The sequence below is a fragment of the Amblyomma maculatum genome, chromosome 1 (genome assembly GCF_055883805.1).
Source record: "Amblyomma maculatum isolate TAMU_Amacu chromosome 1, ASM5588380v1, whole genome shotgun sequence".
Lineage (NCBI taxonomy): Eukaryota > Metazoa > Arthropoda > Arachnida > Ixodida > Ixodidae > Amblyomma > Amblyomma maculatum.
In genome coordinates this window covers 368,957,842-368,983,303 of record NC_139344.1, presented here as the reverse complement: position 1 = coordinate 368,983,303, position 25,462 = coordinate 368,957,842, and the positions used below count along the sequence as shown (strand labels likewise).

Here is a 25,462-nt window from a genome sequence, read left to right as displayed (position 1 = left end):
AATGTAGGCCGCCACTGACCCGTGGACGCGTTCACTCGCACGAGGCTATGTGAACCAATGTCAAGCTAAATTGTCCCGTCGTTAAACACCTGTCAAAAGTGTATGAAGCGAAGACGACGATGAAAAGTCTCTCTAGCGCGAGACTAGCGGCACTGGGGTCCAGAACGCTCTCTCCGGAGCCCATACCTTGACGAAGTCGTACTCTTCGATCGGCGTAAGCTCCAAACCATCGAGGTCGTAGTCTTCGTCCATGGTGCTCCGTACCGACCAGCGGGATCGAGACGGGCCGCTGTCGAAGACGCCAAATGGTCCTCACGTGCGTGGTCGTCGAGATGCTGCCGTGGCTGAAGAAGCAAGGCCTAGCATCACTGACTCAGGGCCCGTCAGTCGCCGTCGGCACCGTGCTGCTCGGGTGCAGCCGCCACACACCTCGCCCTGACAAGTCCCACACGCGCTTCCATCACACTCTTGACAGACGCGTCCATGGATAACGCTGGTTCACTGCGCTCACAGACACTGTGCCTCATCATTGTGCATTTTGAAAGGTGCAAAATAAAAATCGCCCTCCGCCACCGTCAACGACTGCACCAACAACACGCCCCGAGAGGCTGAGCGAGAGCGAGCGCGCAAAACAGCAAAACAAAAAAATTCAAACTAATAGCTCCAATGTGGCCAGGCAATCGCCCAATCCACCCATTGAATCTCTAAACATGAACACAAACGATTTAGCACTTTTTCTAACTTTGTTGTCTTATGAAAGCTAAAGTGCTCAGTTAGGTATTATTTAGAAAAAAAAGTAATTGTATACGGTTTGTTGCCTTTTTATTCCACTCCCATTGCTACAATGATATCATGATATGATGACGTGTGGTTTGAGAAGCTACGATTGCTACGATGGCAACAAAGTGGTGGACGCCGGCTGTGATTTCTGCTAGTTCTGCTTTTTACAACATGCAAACAGTATTTTGTTCGAAAATATCATTGCTATTGATTATCTTGGTACACTTGGGAGCACTGGTCTGCGCTGGTGAGTGAGCTAGCTGTATGGCTTTTGTGAAAACATCCTCGGGTAGTAGAAGAGCATGCCGTGCTTGCTACCAACTTCGTGGTTTACCATGGTTTACGCAGACTTCCCCATCAATTGACATGAGTTATCTGTATTCTGAGGCTGACAACTACAACCACCGAACTTTGTACTCAGACGGCTGAATGAGACATACTGGCAAAGTTCGATGGAGGCGAAACTCGAAAGGCGCCAGCGCACGAGCTGTGCGATCTCGCGCACGATGAATAACCGTAGGTAGTTCCTTGATCCGTAATTAATCCGGTGACTTAACAGCTGATTGGTCACTTCGGGTCGTTGAACCTCGCGATTTACAGTTCGAAAAATTTCATGGCTACAGCGTTGTTGAGCAGCAGCAGCGTGAGCGTTCCCGCGAAGTTCAAAACGTCTTAAGTTTTGTTGAAATGCCTACGCTCCCTCTTAGGGTAGATTCATACGAGGCGTACCTTACGCGTTGAAATTTTCTTCGTGAAGCTCAGCACCATTCGGGCGACCTCAAAGACACTCGGTAATTAGTGTTAAGGTTGCGCAATTGGATCGTCCGTACTGATTCATGCTGCAACAGCTCGGAAATGTGTTGCTTCTTCTGCATTTTGTTGTGTTTGTTACGCTTGCTTGTGACAATGAATGCTTGTCACGTTTAAAGAAGTTAAGATGCCATTGTAATTCTTAATACTTGAGGGCATAGCAACTATATGCATATGCATATTTCTAAGTTATGAAGTTTGGTTCTGTATACATATAGATATCTTGGTATACATGTTATGCTGCTGCTTCTTGTTTCTTTTAGACCTGCAGTATGTCACTTGTGGCTCTGTACTCAAGCTGGAAAACTTACAGAGCCAAGTGCGCCTTCACTCTCATGACATAAAGTACGGTTCCGGCAGTGGGCAGCAGGTGAGTTGTGTTCTCTATGCATTGGCTGTCGGTCTACCACCCGTTCTTCTTCTTGCAGTCTGTCACGGGAACCCTTGATAGGGAAGACAATAACAGCCACTGGGTTGTCAAGGGCAAGCGGGAAAAAGCTTGCCAGCGTGGGTGAGTGGCCTTACGTTTTGAAGTTACGTTGATGTCTCTTTACTGCCTGGCTCGGTTCTGTGATTTGCAGCAGACGACAGCGCAGTAAATGTGCGGCCCTATTCCGCGTGTGCACATCACCTCTGGTAGTTTAGAGTACGAGTCTTTGGTTGGCACAGCTCACAGCTCACAGTCACCCAAACACCAGCAGAAAAATATTTGTGCAATACATCACTTGAAGCACAGAAGGGCACATCTTTTGCAGCCCTGCGTGCCAATTAGCATCAAATAAAAACGCTTGTTCATAATCTTTTAAGAACTTCGCTTTCACTTTGCGATCCACAAGTGCCAAGTGAAAGCAAAAGCAAGTCAATATTTTATCTCGTTCTAGTGAAAAACATTGCCGAGAGACACCTTCGGGATGTAATTTTGCCTACGCAGGATTGGCCACACAGAGTTCAGAGAAAAGTGCAAAGGCACAAGTAAAGGCATAAGTGAGATGTGAGCAGTCACCCAAGACAACTCGTCACATCAAAAGCTGCGTGCTTGAGCTTGGTTTTAATGACAAAGTGGATAACTTTAACACTGCGTGCTGAACAGGTGTTTAGCTTACCATCATACCACGACTTGACGTCGGTGACTTCATTGCAGGGATCCCATCCCGTGCGGATCACCAGTGAGGCTGGAACACTTGGTGACACGGAAAAACTTGCACAGCCACCACTTTGTGTCCCCTCTGTCCAATAACCAGGAGATCAGTGCCTTTGGGGACGGAGGCGAGGGTGACACCGGCAAGTCAATGTGACAAATTATGCATCACATGACGTGCATTTTGCTAGGTTCTTTTCTTGCAGGCATGCAGAAATGCTTCCCTTTAGCGATGTAACGGGCATTTCTGTGCAGGTGACAACTGGACGGTGATCTGCAGCTCAGATTTCTGGGAGAGGGGTGCATCGGTGCGCTTCAAGCACATTGACACTGATGCGTGAGTGTTTGTGATCATCCTTGTACTTTTCAGTCTGGTGATCAGTGGCATTAGTGGAGACTCGTGTTGATATTTTCGGTAGCGTTTGCTTCCCTTCACTTCTTTGAAGGGCCTGACATTGCTGTTATCCAAATATGTTGTCAGTTCTGAAAAGAATGTGGTCTTGCGTAGATATTTTTTTAATAGTAATTGCCTCTCCTCACTTCTTGAATGAGCTAAGAACACTAACTTTTTCATTGTTCTTTTTTATATATTTTGGTTTGTGAAACATTAGTAACCATATATTAGTGCATATAATCTCCCTGCTTCTGATAATTTAAATGTGAGGAATATTAAAAGAGCAAAATAATAGCTTTTTGTTCACAGTTCGTTCCTGCTCCGACGGCACACTGGTGTAAAAGCAGGACCAAATAATGAAAACAACACAGCAGTAGTCAATAATGAAAACCCGTTTTTTTCCCCCCCCCCTTTTTTTTTTTCAATAGTTACATCAGACAATTCAACAAGCACCAACTGGACCAGATTTTTTCCTTAGTTAAGCATGGTCCCGCTATGGTGGTGTAGTGCTATGTCCAAGGATGTGGGATCGAATCCCGGCTGCAGTGGGTGCTTATCGATGCGAAAAGCAAGGCGCCAGTGTGCTGTGCGATGTCAGTGCACAAAGAACCCCCAGATGGTCAAAATTTCCTGAGCCCTCCACTTTGACATCTCTCATAGTCCGAGTAGCTTCGGGATAATAAGCCCCACAAACCGAACCATAGTTAAGCATGTCTGTGCATGGAGGCCATGCCAAAACCTGTCACCTGCCCTTTTTGGCTGTAATTGCAGGTGGCTCTGCTCGTCTGGCCAAACATATGGACGGCCCATCGGAGGGCAGGTGGAGATCTGTGGCTTGACCTACCCAGACAGTTCGTGCCACTGGAAGACAGCTGAGGGCATCTACATCAAGCCAACGTCAGATGTGACTGCTAACCGCCTGCTACATGATCACTCCGAGCTATGAATTCCCAATGCATCATATTCACCGCACCGACAACGTCTCATGACTGCTGCAGCGACTATAGCCAGGACTATTTAATCATCCTTTTGCCAGATGCCTCCTTGTTTCAAGAACTGCCACTCCAGCCAGTCCAATGTCCGTGATTATAGCACCTTTCACGCCGCCTCTGTGGATAGTAAAAACGAAGTGGAAAGTTGAAAATCCGCGGACAGCAGTGCTACTGTACACCTCTGCTGGCTTCATGACACAGATGTGCACTGCACGTGTGTGTGCGCATGTGTGTAGCTGTCAGGGCTGCACAGGCAAATGAATGGAAACAAGAAAGAATGTGAACATTTTCGCTGCAGCCATCACAGTTTAAAGCGGTCCCTCAACTAGCCATTGTTCAGCTGACATCAGTGGCAAGGAACAGCTCCTTGGAAGAACTTCTTGCTGTGCAGACAAAACCTCAAGCATAACTCCCACTGCTTCATTGTTTCCAAACTCTGCCAGGCCTTCTTCCAAAGATGCCTTGTCACACTCTACATCCATTTTTCTTTTCATTTTAGCACTAAACAGATTACAATATATTTGCATACACGAAAATGACTAGTTTAATAAATTTATTCAAGGTTTATTTTTTCTCGACATGATCATGGCCCTTTCGTTGTCATATTGTGTAGTATTTTGCTCAGAAATTTACCTTCGCTTTTCTTGCATTCATTTACTTTGTTATGTAGCGAAGGCGAGCATCTTGCGATACAATCGCTGCTATAAAGCCCTTTTGCTCTCGGTGTGACGGCTTTTCAGAAATGTGATACTGGATGTGAAAAATCAAACGTCACATTGTGGAATACCGCTCCCAGAAGAATGTGACATGTAGTCCTAAGACAAGAAAAGCGAGCACTGACAACGGCTGCATGGCTGACTGAACTTGGTAGTGGACTGTCTGAAATGAACCATTTGCATGCCACTTTCTTCTGGGGACTACTAGTCATTCCATGCATCAGTCACAAGTGCAGTTCGAGTCACAAGAATAGTCACCACTTTTACTAGTAGTGTCTGTGGTGAGCCATAACTTGAATTGTTTGCCCACTATTCTTACTTGAGCTTAATAAATGGAAAGGTGGGCAGAGCAACCTTTTGTTTTGTCTCTCGTTTTCATCACACCTGACTTCGACAGCTGCAACTGCTGGTTATATCCCACAGATTGCAGAACTGACCCATACAGTGAAATCCCACTGCGCAAACCTTACAAAAATGTTTTTTTCACTCAAAATTTGCATTAAAAAAAAAAATTATATATGCACACATCAGCAGTGCTGCTCACTGCTGCTGCAATGCCTCCCTAGCCACCTGTGTAGGGTGTAAATAACAGCCTCAGTGATGGACGTGAACAGTGTATGTATGTTTGTAAATACAGTAGTTTGATCAAATGAAGCTTCCTTCAACTACACAGTTATTAAAGCACATAACAAGAACTTCTTAACAGCACCTGCTAATGAGCAAAAACAAGAAGCTATCCAAGTGGTAACACTTAGTATGACGAGGACACAACTTGCAAATGCATCACACACCATTCCATTCAAAAGGTGTCAGATAACATGTTCAGGCAGCCAGGCACGTCATTCATGTTTGTGAATACAACCTAAATGCTCTCAAATCCACAAATATGAGGCACAAGGTTTGCAAGGAGGAGGGAAAAAAATTCATTGGTATGCTGAACATAGCGAGCAGATCTCAATTTTAGGACGCCATTGTGTACGACTTCCAAAAATCTGCTGAAAGCTGAAGGATCTCGTACAAAACCACTTCAAGCCAGGCAAATAAGTTAGCTTAAAATGGATGCTTTGTCTCTCAGCAACTCTTATGATTCTGCATGATGTGTGTGTTGGTTCATTTATTTTACATACACGATGCCTTTAAAATGCCTAAAATGTATCAAATTGTTTGCATAATGAATTCCTTATAACAGAAGTGAAACGACACGCAGGAGAGATTCTGAAGATATTTAATGTGGATACATATACGAGGATTCCTAACAAATTTGCTAATGGTTGCCAGGGAGGAGGAAAGTTTACATTCATGGTGTGCTTCTCATGAATTTAAAAATTTTTCTCCTAAATGGCTATTAATTGACATCTAAAGGGGATAGTGTAAACATCCGTGCTCTGAGAAAGAGGCCAAGCAGGAGTTTAACCTGTCGACCACTTTGGACGAGCACAGCTCGTCACCAAAATATTTTGGATGGGAAGTTTGTCCCTATTGCTCTTGAGCATTCTGAATTAGAGGTGCTTGTCCACGACTTAAGATGGGTGTATCAGCTAGTATATGGCAACACTGCAAATAGTGATCTCAGCTATCACTGGAACAAGTTTTTCTGTAAAGCAACCAGTGATGAAAACCCTAGGGAAATCTAGGGTTTTTCGTGATCATATAAGGATTTAGCATCTTTTTTTAAAAGAAATGTAAAGGTTTTTGGCGCTATTAGCTTGCATTACTGTACAGCCTAATGAAAAATGCTGGGTAATTATTAGTCTCTAGGAGCAAAAATGGAAACATTGTCGACTGCTGACCTCCATGTTCCTGTTGTGGTGAACTCCAATAGCCAATCCGGAGTGCTCTCCAAATCATCAAAGGAGCAAGGTATCTAGGCAGGCTAGGTACGCTACCATCAAGGCCCAATCAGAATTTGGTGCTTGTACCCAAATCATCCACTGAAGCATTTCTTTAGTTTTATGGAGCAAGAAAACTAGCACCGAGTAACACCATTAGAATTTGCCATTAGATGAACCCTAGTGATTGCTGCTTTGCGTGAGACAACCTTCTATACAAGCACTAATAATATAGGCTATTAGCGTCATGATCACGGCGGCTGCAATGGTGAGAAAAGAAATGTGAACTTCAAGCCCCCTACAGCCCATATCTAAATTAGCGTCCACTATGTACTTCCACCTGGCTAGTACTTGCTTGCATACTGCAGACATCAAGTAGATGGCAACTTCTTACTTGAAAAGCAGATAGTGAACATGTTGAGCAAAACATTACAGCATACAACATAAATTAGTATATAAAGTTGAAAGCTAATTCCAAGCAAAAGGCTAGCTATCACCGAGCAAGAAAGTATCTTGCCTTTATTGCTGCTGCAAAGCGTACCACAGATTACAAACAGCAAAATTCAATGTTGATAATTTTGATAACGCAAGAAAACCTTTGAGAACCAGGATATATGTACAGCTGACATATATTCCCGCATTTAAAAGTAGAAAAATATTTCAGAGGCAGCAATCTGCCTTGCTGCCTCTCTTAAGAGAGCACTAACTCACTTCAGTTTGTGGAAAACTTCATTATAAAAGCTATTGACCTCAATTTACCGACTAAAATTAAGAACTGGTATTTTCCCCATCTAGGGCTTTTTCTGTGGTCATTCTAAGAAATTCATGGCAACTTAAGTTGACGATACTGTTATTGATTACCAGCAGATAGTTGAAGTCCTTCACGAGAAATAGCTTCATTATGCAAAGTATGTACAGCCTTTGTCAAAAGTGTAGAGCCCAGGTGATTTGCTTCCGAGCTGTATAGTGGCGCCAATTTAGAATTAGTGAAAATTATTTCCATAGGAGAGGGTAGGACAAAAAAATCTTCTTAACACCGAAAGATTCGAAACACTGAAACTCGTTACCAGCCGCATGAACTGGCTCAGAAGCAGATCCCCTAACCTATACACTTTCGACAGACTGTACATTATTTGCCATAAGTAACCAGGCTGCTGGGTTTGCTTCTAAACTGTGTTTAGAACCCTTGATGAAAAATGATTTTCACAGATAAGAGCAAGTGGTTTTCCCATAAAAGCGGTTAGGAATTCGAGACGTCTCGTAAACGCTGCACTGTGGCCCTAAGGAGCAAACCGTGCAGCCTGATTACTTTTTTCAAAGACGGTACAACATTTTTATGCAATAGCATAGAAGCCTTCTTGGAGCAGAAATTCGCCGTTCATCAGTATCGTCACACTGTGACATCACGAGACAGTGACAGGGCCAAGCACAAACTGGTTGATTGGCGCGCAACATTATGTGACCAAGTGACTCAGCCAAGTTGGTACACGCACTGGCCTTGTTATATGGTCGAGTGCTACGACAAGCTTAATGCTGGTTAGCAGCTATAATTGGCTTTGTGCAGACGTGTGCAAGAAAGAGCAGGTCAAGCAGGCTTCAGGATTTCAAAGTACCACTTTCTTAACACGCAATATACTGAGCGTTCTGAATTTTTTCAGTGTCAAATGTTTGATTTTTATTACAATAGTAAAATCAACAACTGCAGCTTGACATATAAAGACGCGCTACCACCTGCTAGCGCTATACTTGTAATGTTTTGTTCACAACGCCGATGCCGGGCTTTCCGCTGAACGCTATCTCAGCAAATTAAGCAATTTTGGTAAGAAAGTTCTCAACACAACGAAACGAAAATGGATAAGGCGCTAATTAAGAATAATGCCAATGCATGCTACGGATCTTTTACCGAACATGATACTATTGGTTTTTGTGTCGTCACATGAAGCTCATTCAGCATTTTGTGTAGTTGTTCTTAGTAAACTGAAAGCACTGAAACAAGGTGGCAAAGAGCCATATTTAGCCAATGCTCAGTTTTCCGTCAATGTGAAAGTGAGCAAACATATCTCCTTCAAACAATATAAAACAATGAAAAGTGATGACAACATGGACACAGGAACCACTTTTATTGGCAGAAAATAAAACAATCATTCCATGTCTGTATTCAGATTTCACCGGAGATATACATTTAAAAATGCACATTTAAATATGTAACAATCATTTTTGCACTTGAAACACATGATAACACTTACATACAGCCATACCGGTACCTACGGATGCTGCGTGGATGCTCCCTAGCTCTTTTTCAAAGCACAGGGTTCATTGTAGCAGCCTACAATCACTTTGGTCTTAAAATCCAATTCAACTCAACATGAATCACTCGTGTTTCAGGACCACCTGCTCTTGTTGCTGCTGCTCCTGCTCCTCCCTTTCTTTTTCAAGGATCTCAAAGACAGCCTCAGGAATGTTGCCTTGGTCCATTTCCTGGAAGTACTGCCGGTACTGCAATGCAAGAAGTCAGGTTGGAAAAAAACGATGAGGGATATCTCGGGCAAACTCTGCTTGTGAAACAGCTTTCACTGTAATCCAGCTGAGTAGTTATCAATGCCGTAGCATAACTAAGGTCCCTCTTTCAGTGGTGGAAAATTTTGAATTCTGCAAATTGAAAACAAGTGAGTCCACGATATCCTTTGGGGGACATCAAATTTCGCTCCAGAACACAGTTGATGCCAGATACATCAAACTATTGCTTATATCAAACAGTCAAAGATTCCCTTGTACAACCCAGACAAAGAGTATAGCATCACTGAATGTGTTTATGGAGCTCCCATAAAAGCAATCTCTGATACCAGATTTTTTAGCGTATAAAATGCATTTTCTTTTTTTTTTACCAAAATATTGCTAGTGTATCCTATACAATGGTGCGTCTTACATGTGCTTTATTTTTTTGTTTTGTGCAACGTTCTTATGTGAACGTTATAGCGAAACAGCGACGGTAACAACTTCTGTGATAACCAAACCTATGGTCATCTCAAAGGCCTCAAGTATAATATGAAAGGCCAAAAGATGGTGACATCTGTGCTCCGCAACTGCCCACACTATCGAGACAAGCCAGGACAAGCCGATTCACTTTCCCAGTTGCTGTCAAGGGCAATGTAACCATTTACCATGGTGTTATCTGCAACTTTATTTGGTGGCTACTGCATGTCTGCTGCCCGCGTGGTGAAGTAACTTGCTGAGCTGTTTGCCCAGGTCGATTCGATGGTGCTGTATTTGTAACCGCCTCTCGCATTCCCGCCCGATGAAGCCTTTTGGGCACTTCGCCTGTCTGCTTTGCTACGCCAACTTGTGTAATGCCTGCCTGCATGATGGTGCAGCTCGCCCAGCCTGCCTAAACTGTCTGCCCTGCTTGCCTTGTGTTGCTACGCCAACCTGTGTGTTCCATTTCTCCGCATGCACTACCCCTTTGACTGCCATGACCCTCGTAAACTGGGGCGAAGCTACACCGGAGGACGTTACCGGCTTTAGAGAGGATTATCTTCATGAAGAGCTCACTCGCCGAAACCTTGATGCTACCAGGTCAAAGTAGTAAATAATAAATCGCCTGCTCGCCGATATTGCCGAAAATCGCCCAACGTCACTGCCTGCGCATTCCCCGGACTCCGTAGTATCCACCCAGCACCCTCACCATGCACTGCCTTCCCCAAGTCTCGACCCAGCTCACACCACAGAGCTTCTGGCGGGCTTAGTACAACAGCTCCTCCGAGTGTCTCAACGCCCTGTAGCCCCAGTCAAAGCTACAACTCTTCCAGACCTGTCCGCATCGCTTCCGACATTCTGTGCTGACGGCAGCATCTCAGCGGCCCACTGGATCGAAGAAGCAAACTCGAGATCTAGCTTCGTGGGAGCCTTCAACACTCCACGCCGTCACCCTTGGGAAACTGCGCGGACCCGCGGCTGACTGAAAAGCAGTCATCGGCTGTCAATGCACAACATGGACAAGCTTCAGGCAAGCCTTTCTTGATCAGTTCGGTGACAAGCTCACCTTGCCGCAGTGGCGTGCAAGCACATAGAGAGAGCTTCATGAACTACTCGCTGCTACGCTCAAGCTCATTTCTGGATACCCAGTCACCCTCAACAACCCTCAGTGCATGAATATGCTCCCCAAAAAATTGCCGATGCGAATCTGGTCACCACCATTGCAGCCCAACGCCCAACCACAGTTGCTGAATACATGGATATTGTCACACAACTGGACTAAACCATACGTCAGTCATCACTTCGACTCACGTGAGTAGAGGGCTCGAGTGTCAAGTTATCAGTGCCCGCAGTGCAAGGCCCACAACGCAAACCAGGGTGTACAAATCCTCAGAAAACTTCAAACAGAACAAGATCGACCACAAAGCATTTCAGCCCTTCCGCCAGACTAGCAAGATGCTTGGTACAATACAATCTCCTTTAAGCATGGTATCCTCGCCTACCGCCCTGGAGACGACCTTAGTAAGGCTTCACCTGCCGCCAAACAGGGCATCTGCCTGCTAGGTGCACTGTACAAAGAACTTCAAGCCAACCTTTGGGCAACGCCAAACCTCATACTGCTGTCATGTTTTTGCCTCGAGGGATCACTTGTTCAGTATGCTGTGACAGACGCTCGCGTCGCAGGTGTCGGAAAAGTTCATGCCTTCCCTGACAGCGGCTCCAAGCTCACAATACTGTCCCAGGAACTTGTCACATTGTTCATGTTGTCGCATTGGACGAAGCCACTCATCTTCGTCATCGGTGGTGATACTGTGACACCGGCAGGTATAATACTTACATGCATCTTCATCGGACCTATTTCCGCAGTGGTAGATGTGACGGTACACCCACGTTACCCGCTACCTCTGATCCTCGGTGAGGACTGGTTTGAAGCTGCCCGTATTGAACTTGTCGTGAACCCACCCAAGCCAATAAAAGTCCACGAGCTGAGCACAAACACCATCTTGCTCTGTAACGAAAAAGTGTTCCCGGGAATGTTGAATGCCATACTACCGCACACAATGCCCCGGCTCCCGTTTGCTCCAGCTCACTTCGCCATATGAGGCTTACAGATGGAGCCCCTCCCAGATGTAAACCAGCCATCATGGCTTTCACTGGAACGCCATGAAATAACACTTAAGGACAACGTGCCGATGAAGAAAACAGCCGAGCCACCCAACTACGCAGGCAGCTCAGCAGTGGAAGGGGTTTCAGTGCCTCTTCAAGAAATTGTCAGAACTGGAACCTTCAAATGGACTGCAGCTAGTGATTCTGCATTCCAGGCTCTTCGAAAAGCATCAGCATCAGCCCTCATACTTGGTCATTTGGACCCTAACGCCCTAACCAACATGAGAGCGGGAAGTTTCTTTAAGAGGGGTTGGATGTGAGGACTGCAGTTCCAGACCCATGCCAGTCAGGTTGTGCTACCTATCTTTTCGGCAACGGTCTAGGCCTGTACTAGTAGCTCATTCTGTTGGTAGATGGCTCACGTGGTGACCATAAGCATGGTGACCATCAGAACAGCAATTCGGAGCATGTAGAGGATGTCTTAGCAGTGCTACCATCAATAATCGGCAAATGCTTTCACAGTGCTTTGAAAGATGAAGCCTTGAAGGCTTTGAGGAAAAATGAAGTCTCGCTACTCTGCCTGTGTGAACTTTTTGGTCTGAGTGCTGCCTCCTTTTCTTTCTTTCTATCATTTCATGCTGCTCAAGGAGTGCTCTCGTAGACATGAAGCATTTCGTTGTGGTTGCACAAGCATCGTGTAGTCATGTCCCACTGCTTTAACTTGATAAATTCGGGTGCGTCTTATACAATAGTGCATTTCATATACCAACTTTTCCGTTAAATGCTTGTAAGTATGAGGGGTGCAACTTCCACCCTAGAAAATAAGTTATACCGAATGAAGCTTTCCATCACAATTAGTGTTGTGCTGTCTCCATGTCAGAGGCCTGCATGTGCTTTTGCCCCCAATTAGGCTTAGCACAGAAGCATCGCAACCTTCTTTCGGCATGTTTCAGGCCTTGTGCGCATGTATCCATCAACAATGCAAGCCTGCAAGAAAATAAAATGCAGGTGGGAATACGTTCATATGTCTAAAGTTTTCTGGCTGCCATGGAAAAGCCAGACAATGCTCGCATGCGGTGATGCCATGAAGAAAGGAAAAGATGGGAGAGGCCCGGCTATCCGAAGGGCATTATAAACAGTGTGAAGGAGGTCATGTGGTTTTGAAAGAATCAGAGGTTTGCCAGCACAACAAAGTATTGTCATGTAACGAGGCCAAGTCATGCTTTTTCAAGCCTATGGCTTGGCGAGTGCAGTTGAAAACATCCTGTTTTGCTCGACCGTTGCGTCTTGTGGAGGCCCAAAAGTATGGGAGGCTTTCCGTCACGGTTAGCCTTGAATGTTGCGTTCTTAGTCCACTTAACATGTTATCTTTATGTTGGAAGCCTACGGCTGCTTTCGCCCCCGATCAGGCCTAGTGCAAGAGCACCGCAATCTTCTTTTGGCCTGTATCAGGCATTTTGCACTTATACCCGTCAAGCCTGTAAAATATAACATGCATTTTGCTTAGTGTGTTGAGACGTGCTAAGCAAAATTGTTTTCTCATCCCTGGCCCTCAAAGAATATGCGCAATCGCACTAGGACGTGACTGAACGTGACCAACTTCACTATGACGGAGGCTTCACTTCCGGCCTCAAAATTTCTGATGTCATGGACTCTCCTGTGTTCTCCTTCCTCCGTGAGTGAAGCTAACCTAGCTGGCCTACTGGTAGCTGTCACCACGCTTGCGGCTGAAGGCATTTCAAAAACCAACTGTACTTAATCTTCATGAAAGGCTATTGTGCTTATAGTGCACAGGTAACAAGATTAGGCCTCTTATCTTTTGCAGTGGTTAGCCGCAACTATGGCTTCAAAGCGGAAAAAACTCAGCTCAATGACACCCAGTGAGCCGCGCGCTGCCAGTATGACAGTTGGTGGCACACTGCTGCACAACGCAGATCCCTAGCAATGGTGCACCATAGTCCTACTTGTAGATTTTAGGTTACCTTATGCATAGCTGCGTTTTATATACAGAACTAGTTCGTGACCCCTTTCGAGTTCAATACATATGGAATCTGCTTATAAAACAGTGTGAAAATTTGTTTCCAAACTTTCCAAGGTAACTAAAGACATCTTCACCACAAACCTTGGGAGCCATGAGGAGAAGCCACCCTTTCAACCATAACCAGAAATATTTGTCGGGGGTGTCATACGCTGCCAGTAACCCATATATGTGGCACTCGGAAAATTTGGGGGGGGAGGGGGGGGGGGGGGGGGGGAATGAAACATCCTCCTGGCTGTGCCCCTGACTTGTGGTATGCAAGCGCGAAGAATGTAGCTATGGACAGATGCTGAAAGAAGGCAGCGTGGGTTGTTAAGAGAGAGATAGAATGGCATCAAAAGAACTCAGTGGAGCATGGAAGGGCAAAGCGGATCAGGAGTGGGCAGCTCGAAATAAAACAGCTACAGCACAGTGGCGGTAGCGGCTGCTGCTGCATTTTTCAAGTATCAGAAGTTCGCCTTCGCTAGACTGCAGTAAGCACGTCTGAACCATCATCTTATGAATAATGTTGATGTATTTACAACATACTGCCTCCAACTGTTTTCTTTTTTGTATTTTCTTTCTTTCTTTTTTTTTTTTTGAAAGGGAAGGGCGGCTTGGTTGTGATTGGAGTGAACAGTTTAAAGGGGCACTGTCCAGGGAAGGACCTTTTAAGCGAAGGAGCCCAGTGTTTCGATCAGGTACCGGAGATAGTCTGTGCAAAATGTTACAGTGACACGCGCGCCGCAAAGCAACAAAAATACAAATCAAAGCTCTCTCATGCTCTTTTTCGGGAAGCCAGCTTTCCCTTTCCTTGCGCTGGCCCGTCGAGCCGCAGCAATGACGTAGTTGTCGAGAATGACATCCATTGGTCCGTCTCGCTGTCTGAGGGTGAAGGGTGGGCATCTATCGCTCGCTGCGCGCTTTTCCCTCGCCACGGCCAGACTGAATATAGCGGCATGCGCTCCCTCGCCCGTTTTTTTTTTTTTTTCGTGCACACGGAGTGCCACGCCCCACCGCTCGCCAAACGCAGAGGAGGAAGGGGAATTTGTCTTGCGGAGGCTAGACGACCTCGAGCAGGAGTGAAAAACCTTTGTGAGGGAACGGAAGGAGAGAAGCACGACAGAACCGGGTGATTGCGATGGCTGTAACTGCGTTATTAGTGACTCTTTTCAAAAACATCTTGCAGCCTTGCGTTCTGGGGGCGAAGTCTCACAGTCACCGGGGAAGAAAATATTTTCGACCGGAGGGTGGACAGTGGGCCTTTAAGACTGCATTACAATAGCCACAACATTGCTTTTAAAATCCTTGCAAGTTCTTAAACTTCCCTTCATCTCATATTCATGCAGATAAGCTAAATTAGCCATTTTCCCATTACACTGTAATTTCTATTGGTGTCCCAAAGAATTAAAAAAAAAAAAAAGAATGTGCGAACACACTATGAACTGAAAAATACCTAGATCCATGATCTTTCGCACGATAGTGGGAAACTAGGGGACTTAGCCACAACCATGAAGTGTTTGCTGAAAACGCTAGAGCATGAAGCTCAACTGACAACATGTTATGCTACTACCATGCTACGCTACTACTTAAGTCACAAAGCAAAGAAGCAAGAAGCAAAGCCTCTTTCCACCACACATGCAGGAATGAGGGGAACAAAGACAGGATATGTGCTGTCCCATAGAAAAACTCAAAGTGGATTTTGATTTCCATACTCTCTTAAAGATTTTTTTTATCTCACCCATTGGGCAGCCAGCTTCCGAAAGGGAGATTCCCGTTTTTCCTTCATTTTTGATATTGAGACACAAGGCATGTCAGATACCTACAGCTCGGAAGGCGACAGGTGTTCCGTAAGGCTTTTGCTATATGCATGTCTACGTCTTTTGTCTTTGGAGGAAGTGTCTGCCACAGGCACGCTGAGCTGCTTGTTTATTGCTTTTCGACGAAAGTGAAAAAAGCAAGGCACCTGTGTGATGTGCTATGTCAGTGCACAAGAACACCAGAAGATCGAAATTTCCGGAACCCTCAACTATGACGTCTCTCCCAGACTGTGCCACTTTGGGACGTTACATCCCACAAACCAAACCAAGCCTACTTGTTTGTGACATGCAGCATGCTTCCATTCACTGTACCCTTTCACTGGCATCTTTCAAGTCTGACAGCTGATACAAAAAAATTGATTCAATGCACGTCAAGGGCTGTGTCATTCTGTGTCTTGATTTTAATGCCTTGCTTTTAGATGAAGAGGTCAAAGTGGTTCAGCATTCCGTCTATTTTCTAATTGTTGTTCACCTTCACATAAGCAATGAAGTGCGGCACCGTCCAAGTACAATCACTTATGACTGTACCTGTGTTGTACTGGTACAACAAAGAGCCCAATGTATCATCCTTTTTGCGATCTACCTCAGATGCTGTTTACATCCCTGAAAGACATTTCACAGGGCTCCAGTGAAATTATGCAGCAATGCTTCAAAGCGGGACCAACTGCTCATAGCGTGGAGGCCTAAATCACTGCAATCATCACTCATTCACTCAATCAACTGCAATCAATCACTCCCTGACATTACTCCATTGTGATGGCTGTTCTCTAGTGTGATTGCTTCAGTAGTGTGCAGGCATTAGTCAGACCTTCACGACACCACCATATTTTGGTTCCACTGTCCCTGAAGTGCCAGCTGTGTTTCAGCTTCATCTACATCTTAACAGGTCCTGATGGGGACTCACTTCCGCAGTAGCTGAGCAGTGAATGGCTCTGAAGACTCGTACATTAGGTAGGATGCCTTCCCTACGTTGAGGCTTCCTGCAGCCTCTAGAATATCTAAGGATGTACCAAGACCAGCTGCAGTCAGAAAAAGGCCTTCAGCAGCTAACTCCTCCGCCATTTGCACCAAAACTTTAGCACCTCCCCCAAAACCCTACCCAAGCTCTACTATGTCCATTCACTTAACTTCGGTGATGCAATCATGAACCTGACACCATGCTACCAGCAGAGACCTGGGCCAACATAATTTTTCACATTCGACATTCACACCCTAACGAACAATCTTGCAGTGGCCCCTGCAAGGGTGGTGCGGGCAGAAGTAGATACCAACAAGTCTGGCACAGCTCAAGATTGCCCCGATGTTGGGCTAGGAGCAGCTAAATTTTGGAAAGTTGTTCAGTAAGGTTTGGTTTGTGGGGTCTTACGTCCCAAAGCAACTCAGGCTATGAGAGACGCCATAGTGGAGGACTCCGGAAATTTAGACCACCTGGGGTTTTTTAACATGCACTGACATCGCACAGCACATGGGTGCCTTGCTTTTCGCCTCCACCGAAAAGCAGCCGCCGAGGTCGGGATTCTATCCCACGTCCTTGGGAACAGTAGTCGAGCGCCGTAATCACTGCGACACCCCGGCGGAGCAAGTTGTTCAGTAAGCATTGCATTTTGGTTCCATTGTCCCTGTCCTGGACCCCTGCTCTGATCCGTAGCAATGCTTTCGAAGCAGGCAGATCATTTGCTTTGGCTTTAGGAAATAATTACTCGCTGCTCCGCAGCAGCCACAGTAAACTGCTCGTAGCGAGGGCCCACCATGAGATATTCACAGAGCAACCCTGGACAGCACTCACCGTGTCGAGCTCCTGGCGCAGCACCAGTACCGCTTTCTCCCGGTCGGCCACCAGTTCTTCGAGGTATTGGTAACGCAGCTTCTTGCGTGCCCGGCATTCACGGGCACTCTGCCTGCTACGTTCCAGTTTGGCCTTCATGTCACCCCGCCTGCTGCTGCTGCTGCGCCCTGCTGCCGCGCCCACCGAGCTGCCCGAACTGCGCCGACCCCGCCTTCCGCCGCGGCCCTCCTCCTCCTCGGCACTCTGCTCCTGCACATTGGCACAAAGGCATACTTCACACCAATGAATGAATGACATGCAATGAAGTGAAAAAAAATACTCAAAACATGTTCACGCTCAGTGCACAGACAGACAAGCATGAAACGCTAGCATTAGATACCTTAGTACCACAAATAAGTGTGGCTGTATTAGCAAAACTTCCAATTTAAATTGCCCCATACGGTGGTTGCCTCACAAGCATGAGCTTGCGGTTTCAGTTCCAGCCACAGTGGTTGAATTTTTGTGGATGTTGATTGCAAAGGTGTTCCCCGTACCGAGGTTTCAATTCAAGTTAAATGTGGCTCAAATAAATTTGGAGCCTTTGTCCACGATAGCCACATTGGCTGTCGCTCTTGCACATAAAACTAAATTTATAAAACTCTGTTCAGTCTCGTTAGGAAGTCCCATTTTGTTGAACAAGAACACGGGTGAATTTTATACACACTTTACTTGAGTGTAGAGTTGCAGAGCGGAAGAGACGGAGAAGGAATGGCGTAGCATTGAGCTGCAGTTTAATTTTACTGAACATTCGAGCCGTACACAGGCCCTTAGAGGTGGCCGTTCCTTGTGCATACAAGGCTGGTCCAGCAACCCTCCTGCTATTCCCAGTTCACAGTCTGCAGTAAAAACTGATGCTGAAGGAGTTACAATTGAGCAATTTTACAAGCAGATTTTACAAGAAAAAATCATCCTGAAGCCCCATTTCTTCGACCAAGAAGCAAAAGAAATGCATGATTCAAATGGAACCGCCCTTAGCTGCCCCCTCCAAAACCAACCCACAAATCTGCCCTCTGCCAAAACCTCGGCCGCTTTTCTATGGAGGCGAAAAGCTAGGTGCTCGTGTGCAATGCAATGTCAGTGCACGTTAAAGAACCCCAGGTAGTCGAAATTTCCTGAGCCCTCCACTAGGCCATCTCGCATAGCCCGAGCTCCTTCGGGACATTAAACGATACAAACCAAACCGTTTTTCTCTGCAGGGTGCAGATTGCCAGGCAACTCTGATTTCTAGTTTAAGTCGCATGCTGGCTGCATAATGGAACATTCATACCACAAGCACAAAAAAACCACACATTCTTCAGTGCTCTACCTACAATTCTGTCAGGACGACCATTCATGCAATTTCGGACTGCCTCACATTCCACAGTGTGCTCAACTTTGTGTGCTACGGTAGTAACTGGGATTGCCTTGCCTTACTCAAGAGAACATTTGCCCCTTCTTATATACCTGTGCCCTGGCATAATGAAGAGCACACTGCTTTTTTTACCTCATTAAGACATTAAAAAAAGAAAGGAAGCAGTTCAGGCCACCGCTTACAGCACTGCATCAGCACTGGTGCACTATGACTGACTGGTATCCTGCATAGCAGTACCATGCTTCTTGTCGCATACCATGATCTTATATTTACCTGTCATTTACCTCCACTGAATCGCACTTCATTGCTTTCCTGCCTAACTTTGGGAGTGTCTTTGCATAGCATCATATTTTGAAAAGATTGCAAAAGCTGAACAAAATGCAAAGGTAAACAAATACACAGACACATGTTATTCCGCAGCATCTTATGTTATTTTCGTAACATTATAAATAATTTTGTCTGTTGTATAAAAATATATGTAACTTTTGGAGTGATGCATGTATCAGGCTGTCCTAGGCATTTTATGGGTTGAGTCGTCATTTCCAACTGCTATTTTCATCACTCAATGCACATACAGGTGCCTTTCCATTAATGTCGGTGGCGTCATTTCAGCGTCAACCAAAGCATCATTCCTGGCCATAAATCAAGTTTTGCTACCGGTTTACTGTTATAAAAAATTTTACTTAGTATCTTTAAAAATGGATTCCTACTGCATAGACAATGGAACCCCAAGGAATGTAATATGCCAGTTACCTCAAGACATTGAAAAACAAAACACAGGCCGAGTGGGTGACATGCGAAGTAAGAGATGCTGTTGGAACAATGTTGCTATGAAAGCAAAAAACCAACCATGGCAAAAAGAGTTCGCATAAACAGACATAGTTATTGAAATCACTTTCGTACAAATCGGTGTCAAAATGTTGAGAGATAATCTTAGAACTAAGTTAGCAGGAGTAATGATGCCTATGGCGTCTAAAGATAAACGTTCTCAAGAGATCGCATGCTCATCATGCATATATGGATGAACCATACCTTCCATTTTTGAACAGGCAAGTATGAGTCACAAAACCCATAGTTAGCAATAAGTAATGATCACAAGAGCTTGTGAAGATAACACATCACCAAGAAGCGCAACACAGATTTTTCACCCTGCTTTTCAACACCCATACAACATATTTAAAGTACTAAACAACTCGTTGATGGAGAAGAAACCACTGGAGGCAGTCAGTGCCATGACAGCTGTCCACAATGCATGTAGGTTTTCCATGACTCCACAAAGCATTCAAGTTGATATCTAACGTGCAGTTGCATGTTACATTTGTTTGCATTAATGCAGGCTGGAGCAAAAAATAACGAAAATGCCAAAGAAATGAAATTGACAATTTGATTTAACACCCTGCTTCATAATATATAAACCTTGCTACTGCAGGTGATCCTATTTCTATAAGTAAACTATTGTTTTCAACTGCTTTAAAAATGAGTCACGGTACCATACATATTATACAATAGTATGTGAAACACATGTACAGCCTTTGTCAAAACTTTAGAGCCCAGAGGGTTTGCTTTTAAGCAAAGACTTCTTTAACAATCGTGGAAGTCGTAGCCACTGGATAGGATGAGACGAAAAATCTTGCCTCTGGGAATGCATTACGAGCCACATAGTATGGCTCAGAAGTAGACCCCCTGGGCTCTAAACTTTTGACAAAGGGTGCACACTCGTGAGCAAAAGTGTTATATGAAACGCAGCCGGCGACAAAGTTTGAGAAAAGTGCATTGCAACACTATCTAGCAATAGCTGTCTGGGATTGAGACAATCGTGGCAGTGCTCCATTTTATTGACATGCATGTGTCGCTGTCGATGTCCCTGTCACTCTCGCTAGATGGCTTTTTGATGAAGTTTTTCCAAGCTCCGCCACTGGCTGCATATTGTATACCACTTTTACTCACAACTGTACACATTCTCAATGTATCATCATAACCTGCCTGACTATACAAGCTACAGGGCAAGGGTCTTTCCCACATCTCTTCAATTTACCCGGTTCCACACCAGCATCGTCCACATAATCCCCCGACCTTCCTAATTTCATTCACCCACCTTTCTGGCGCCCTCCGCTAAGCTTGCCTTTTCTTGGAATCCACTCTGTCATCCTTAGTGACCATCAGTTACCTTGCATTCAGAAAACATTTCCTAAAACATTTCATGTTCATTCCTATTTCTTCTCGATTATTTCAACTAGAATGTCATTAACTCGCGCTTGTTCCCTGACCCACTTTGCCTGCTTCCTGTCGCTCAGCGTTACACCCGAGTTGTGCTCTATTTAAGTGAACCGTGAACCTTTTTCGTTAGCCTCCATGTTTCTGCCCCATAGGTGTGTCCCGGCTCGATACAGCTGTTATATGGTAGTCTGCTAATCACAATCTAGTACTTGTCAAATGTGCTTCACCCTCATTTGATTCTCCTAGCAGTTTCTATTTTGTGACCCAGATTTGCGGTCACTGCTTGTCACAAATAAACATATTCTCTTACCACTTTCAGCACCTTGCTACCTATTGTCAACTGTAGTTCCCTTTTGAGGCTGCTAACACAGTAATCTGCATAAATTTTTACACCTGCCATTCTGCTTTGCCTGTCTAGGTCAATAATCATCCTCAGCAGTTCATCCTCATAGATCCTTGGCAAGACACTTTCATAAGAGAATTGCAGATTACCCTTATTCCTAGCTGTTCCCAATCCAAGTCTCTGAATACTTCCTAAAAAAAAAAGCAGTCACTAGTACTACAGAAATCACATCTTCTTGCCTGCAACCCTCCCTTTTTGGGATTTTATCCCGTTATGACGTACAACGGCTGCTGTGCAGCCATTATAGATATCTTCTAGTACTTTCACATATGGCTCATCTATATCCTGATTCTGCAATTCCTGCATGACTCCTAAGGTTTCGATGAAACCAAATACTTTCTTGTATCTATGAATGCTATGAATAGGGGTTAATTAGAAGGATATGTTGTCGTGCTAGTTGGTGCAGTATTTCAAATATGATAGTTGCGCGAAAAAAAACAAATAACGCACACACGGGCACAAGACGGGCACGGGACGAGCGATCATCCCGCTCCCTACGCTTGCCCCATGCTCTGTCTTGTGTGTCCTTTTTTCGCGCAACTATTATGTCTGAGAGGGGTTAATTATATTCTGGGCATTTTTTGATCACCTGGCTGATAATGTGGATATGATCTATTGCAGAGTAGCCTTCAGAAAACCTTGTCTGATCCTTTAGTTGACTGATTTATCAGAGATTACCTTCTTAAATACCTAATATGTAGCAGATAGTACGCTGATCAGTCTATAATTTTCAAGTCCTAGAACCCTTTTCTTAAGGATTATAATACCATTTACAGTTCTTCCAAGGGCGGCCGGCTTTTATAGCACAATCTCCCCATCAACATTTAACAAATCTGCAGTTTCCCCTTTTTTATTGCTTCTGATCTCCTTTTTTCCTTCCTTCTTCATTACTGGCAAAACGCTTGATTGCTCTGCACTACTGCCGTCAATGTTGAGCTCCTCGACTACTTTGTCTACTTTGTCAATACTGGTACTGACATTTTTCTTTATTTCCGGATGATTTCTCGCTATGCTTAGCCGTTTGTTAGCCCTTATTGTGGGAAATTCCAGCTTATTGAGGCGGGGATTTAAACTACAGCCCGTATTTTTAAGGAACACAGCGCATACAGATTGCTCCAACAGTCTGCAATGTCATTCCTGTGCGGCAGTTTTCGATCACTGCCGTCCCTATTAAGGCATAAATCGCACACTGGAAGCAGCGCAAATAACTGCGCGCGCCCATTTATGTCACCAACGCCGCTCAGCTATGACGCACATGCGACGAGGCACTTCACCACTGGCTTTCGCTCGCAGTTCACCGGCTGTCCAATCAACCTGCCTCCGAAGGCGCTGGCTGTTACTCTACGTCGGCCTGAGCCGACAAGCCAAAGAAATCAGAGCGTGCTCTCTGCCAGATGCGTCGCAGGGCGGGGGAGAGGAAAAAAAGAAGTACAAGCTTCACACCAGAGCAAAGAGGCGGCAACGCTGCGCATTTTAACTCGGCATACATACTCGCTTCAGTTTTCTCTCCCTTTCGACTGAAGACGCTGCTTCGTGGGCGGTCTGGGTGCTCAAAGATAGCGGTACACGTCGGATCACAACACGAAGGACAGCGGTGTGCGCCGCGGACGAACTTCCGTGCTTGCGTGCCGCTGACCGCTGACGTCGTAGCGAAGCGAAGCGAGAAGAGAGGGGCCTGTCGCTAGGGAGAAAAGGGACCACCGCTTTCCCTCCTAGTAACCGAAACTATGCGCTCGCTTGTCGTCGACTCTGCAGACCTAACTAGGAATGGTTAGGAAATACGCCAACTATGGCGTTGAACTAGACACCTGCAAAAGAACGGATGCGACAACCGACCCTGACCAATGGCAAGCTGTCGTTGCGGCACCCAGATGCACTATTCAAGATTGGACTAAACGAATTAGGTTCCCTTTGATTCAGTAAGAACTGCGATTTCTCAGAATGTCTATGAGATGTTTATCAACTCTGGAACTCGACAGCAAGAACGCCGCAAACGTCTGCGCCTCACAGCTCACACGCCAACAGCAACAGATGCTGCAGACAAAAAGTACCTAGGAGCTAGGGAAATGCAGACGCCAGATTCAGAACTGAAAATCGCATCGACTGCACAAAACCAAAGGTCGACTGTCAACTATGTAAAATGGCATGTTTAGATACATGTAAAGGAAAACGACTTACAACGCTGCCAAAGAAATTCGATTAACATTTTCCAAAATCATAAAAAAAAAAAAAAAAAATAGAAAGCTGGGCTGTGAACGCGTACAAATATCGGCTACGACCGCACTCGTGTTTGACAGGAAAAACAAACCAATGCAGAGCATGTAAAATTCCGACATCGTTGTAGTACATAGCTGTTCGTCACAGCGATGCGTTCAATGCCGCGAAGACGTCTATAAACATGGCAGCGCAGGCATGCCGCTACATGAAGATCCGCCATTTCATACAGCTGCCATGGCACCATGAAAGAAACTTTCAATACGTGTGCTTACAAAAAGGCCACAACAGTGGATTATACAGGCATGTAGAACTGCGTGCGAAATAAATGCTCGAGATGTTCAAGCAGGCAAGAGCACACAAAGTAGCTTTGCGTTTAACCACGCTGAGCAACTGACGATGACATAATCTAAACACAGAACAGTCAATTAATTCTCGCTGAGATCTGAATAGGCGCACCAAGGGATACTTGCCTTTTTAACGTAATCAAAGTTGTACTCGTCCGTTTCCATCTGCATTATCCGAGTGACATGATCAGCAAACTCATTCAAGTAGCCTCACATCTCTGCAGCCAACGTGTATCTGTTTACCTCGTCATATGTTTTGAAGTGTTTCGGCCGTTCAGTTTGGGTTTAGTTTCGTATGAAATGACCACATTTAGGCCATTTAGGCCATCTAAATCAATTTTAAACGTACAGTATACTAAAAAGTCACTTGCACTAGTATATAGCACAAGTCAAATTTATAAAACGTTGTCAATATTTACTTACGGTTCTAAATTAGTTCTAAAGTTCTAAATCAGAAATATAAAGTGCGGGACACATTGACCTTGCGGGACGCCCTGAGGCGGCGCGCGGGATTTGAACATAGGTATAAAAATGATCACCAATACATATCGAAACCTTAGGATCCCGGGGTATTTCCTACAGCAAAATAGGTAAAACACCACCATCCTGAAAAAGCTTCCGACGTATGTCGACCAGGTAACGGGAATATTCAGGCGAATCTCTCTCGGGAACAAAGGTCTCAAAGAACACTGCCTAATAAAACTGCTTCGTGTCTTTGTAATCAGCAGGATAGCTTATGCCACCCCCTTTCTCAATCTCAATCCTGGTGAAGTAGAGAAGTTAGAGAAAATGATCAGAACGTCATTCAAAAGGGCTTTAAGCATCCCCCCCCCCCCCCCCCCCCCCCCCAACTCGTCGACAGAGACGCTTCTAGCTATGGGAATGCATAATACCTGGGAAGATAATGCTAAAGCGGTCAGGGAGGCCCAGATTTGGCGGCTCAACTCCACTGTAGTGGGCCGAAAAATACTACAAGAACTACAGCTTCAGTCAGTTGAGCCACCCTATGTCGCTGAACTCCTGGAGCTTGAGACGCGGAAACTATTCAAAATTGCACCGATCCCAAAGAATATGCACCCGATTCATGACAAGGAACGAAGACAGCATTGAGCAAAATTTATTCAAAGCAAACTAATAAACGACCCTCCTGAGGAATCAACCTATTGTGATGCTGCCTGCGGGCTAGAAGGGGCCGCGGTCTTAGCAGTGGTAGATGGGGACCACTTCCAGAAAGTAAGTGGATCCATTAATACGCGTAACGCTTTAATAGCTGCAGAGACTGCGATAGCGTTAGCATGTACTAGCACTAAAGCCAGAACTATCCTTTCAGATAATAAGGCGGCTGTTAAGAACTTTGGCAAAGACCTAATTTCCAAGCAGGTGGCCAGCCTACTGAGAAAGCACCCGCTAAACCGCGAGGTTTCAGTCATCTGGGTTCCAGCTCACGAGGGTCTACCAGCAATGAGGCTGCCCATCGCCTCGCTCGAGATGCATACACCCGAGCGGCCATAGAGACCCCGCTACCCGGAG

The 25,462-nt window shown here is 45.3% G+C and overlaps 3 protein-coding genes across 3 annotated transcripts in view; 1 reads left to right on the top strand and 2 right to left on the bottom strand.

Moving 5' to 3' along the window:
* Patronin (calmodulin-regulated spectrin-associated protein patronin) overlaps positions 1-630 on the bottom strand; it is a 46,961-nt gene extending 46,331 nt beyond the window's left edge. Inside the window, exon 1 of the mRNA XM_084591768.1 lies at positions 187-630. Coding sequence (XP_084447894.1) covers positions 187-252 — 66 coding nt within the window. The 5' untranslated portion in view covers positions 253-630. The remainder of the gene's footprint in view (positions 1-186) is intronic.
* A 230-nt stretch (positions 631-860) lies between these two features.
* Positions 861-5,183, top strand: LOC146208105 (stromal cell-derived factor 2). The gene is made up of 6 exons (XM_084591766.1): positions 861-1,027; positions 1,854-1,960; positions 2,019-2,101; positions 2,732-2,871; positions 2,984-3,065; positions 3,894-5,183. Exons 1-6 carry the CDS (start codon positions 895-897, stop codon positions 4,066-4,068), a joined length of 720 nt encoding a protein of 239 aa, XP_084447892.1. The 5' UTR covers positions 861-894; the 3' UTR covers positions 4,069-5,183.
* Positions 5,184-8,760: 3,577 nt separating this feature from the next.
* Positions 8,761-24,195, bottom strand: REPTOR-BP (REPTOR-binding partner). The gene is made up of 3 exons (XM_084591767.1): positions 24,059-24,195; positions 17,362-17,610; positions 8,761-9,155 (listed from the first exon to the last, which is right to left on the bottom strand). The coding sequence occupies exons 1-3, from the start codon at positions 24,101-24,103 to the stop codon at positions 9,030-9,032; spliced, it is 420 nt and encodes a 139-aa protein (XP_084447893.1). The 5' UTR covers positions 24,104-24,195; the 3' UTR covers positions 8,761-9,029.
* Positions 24,196-25,462: the final 1,267 nt, after the last annotated feature.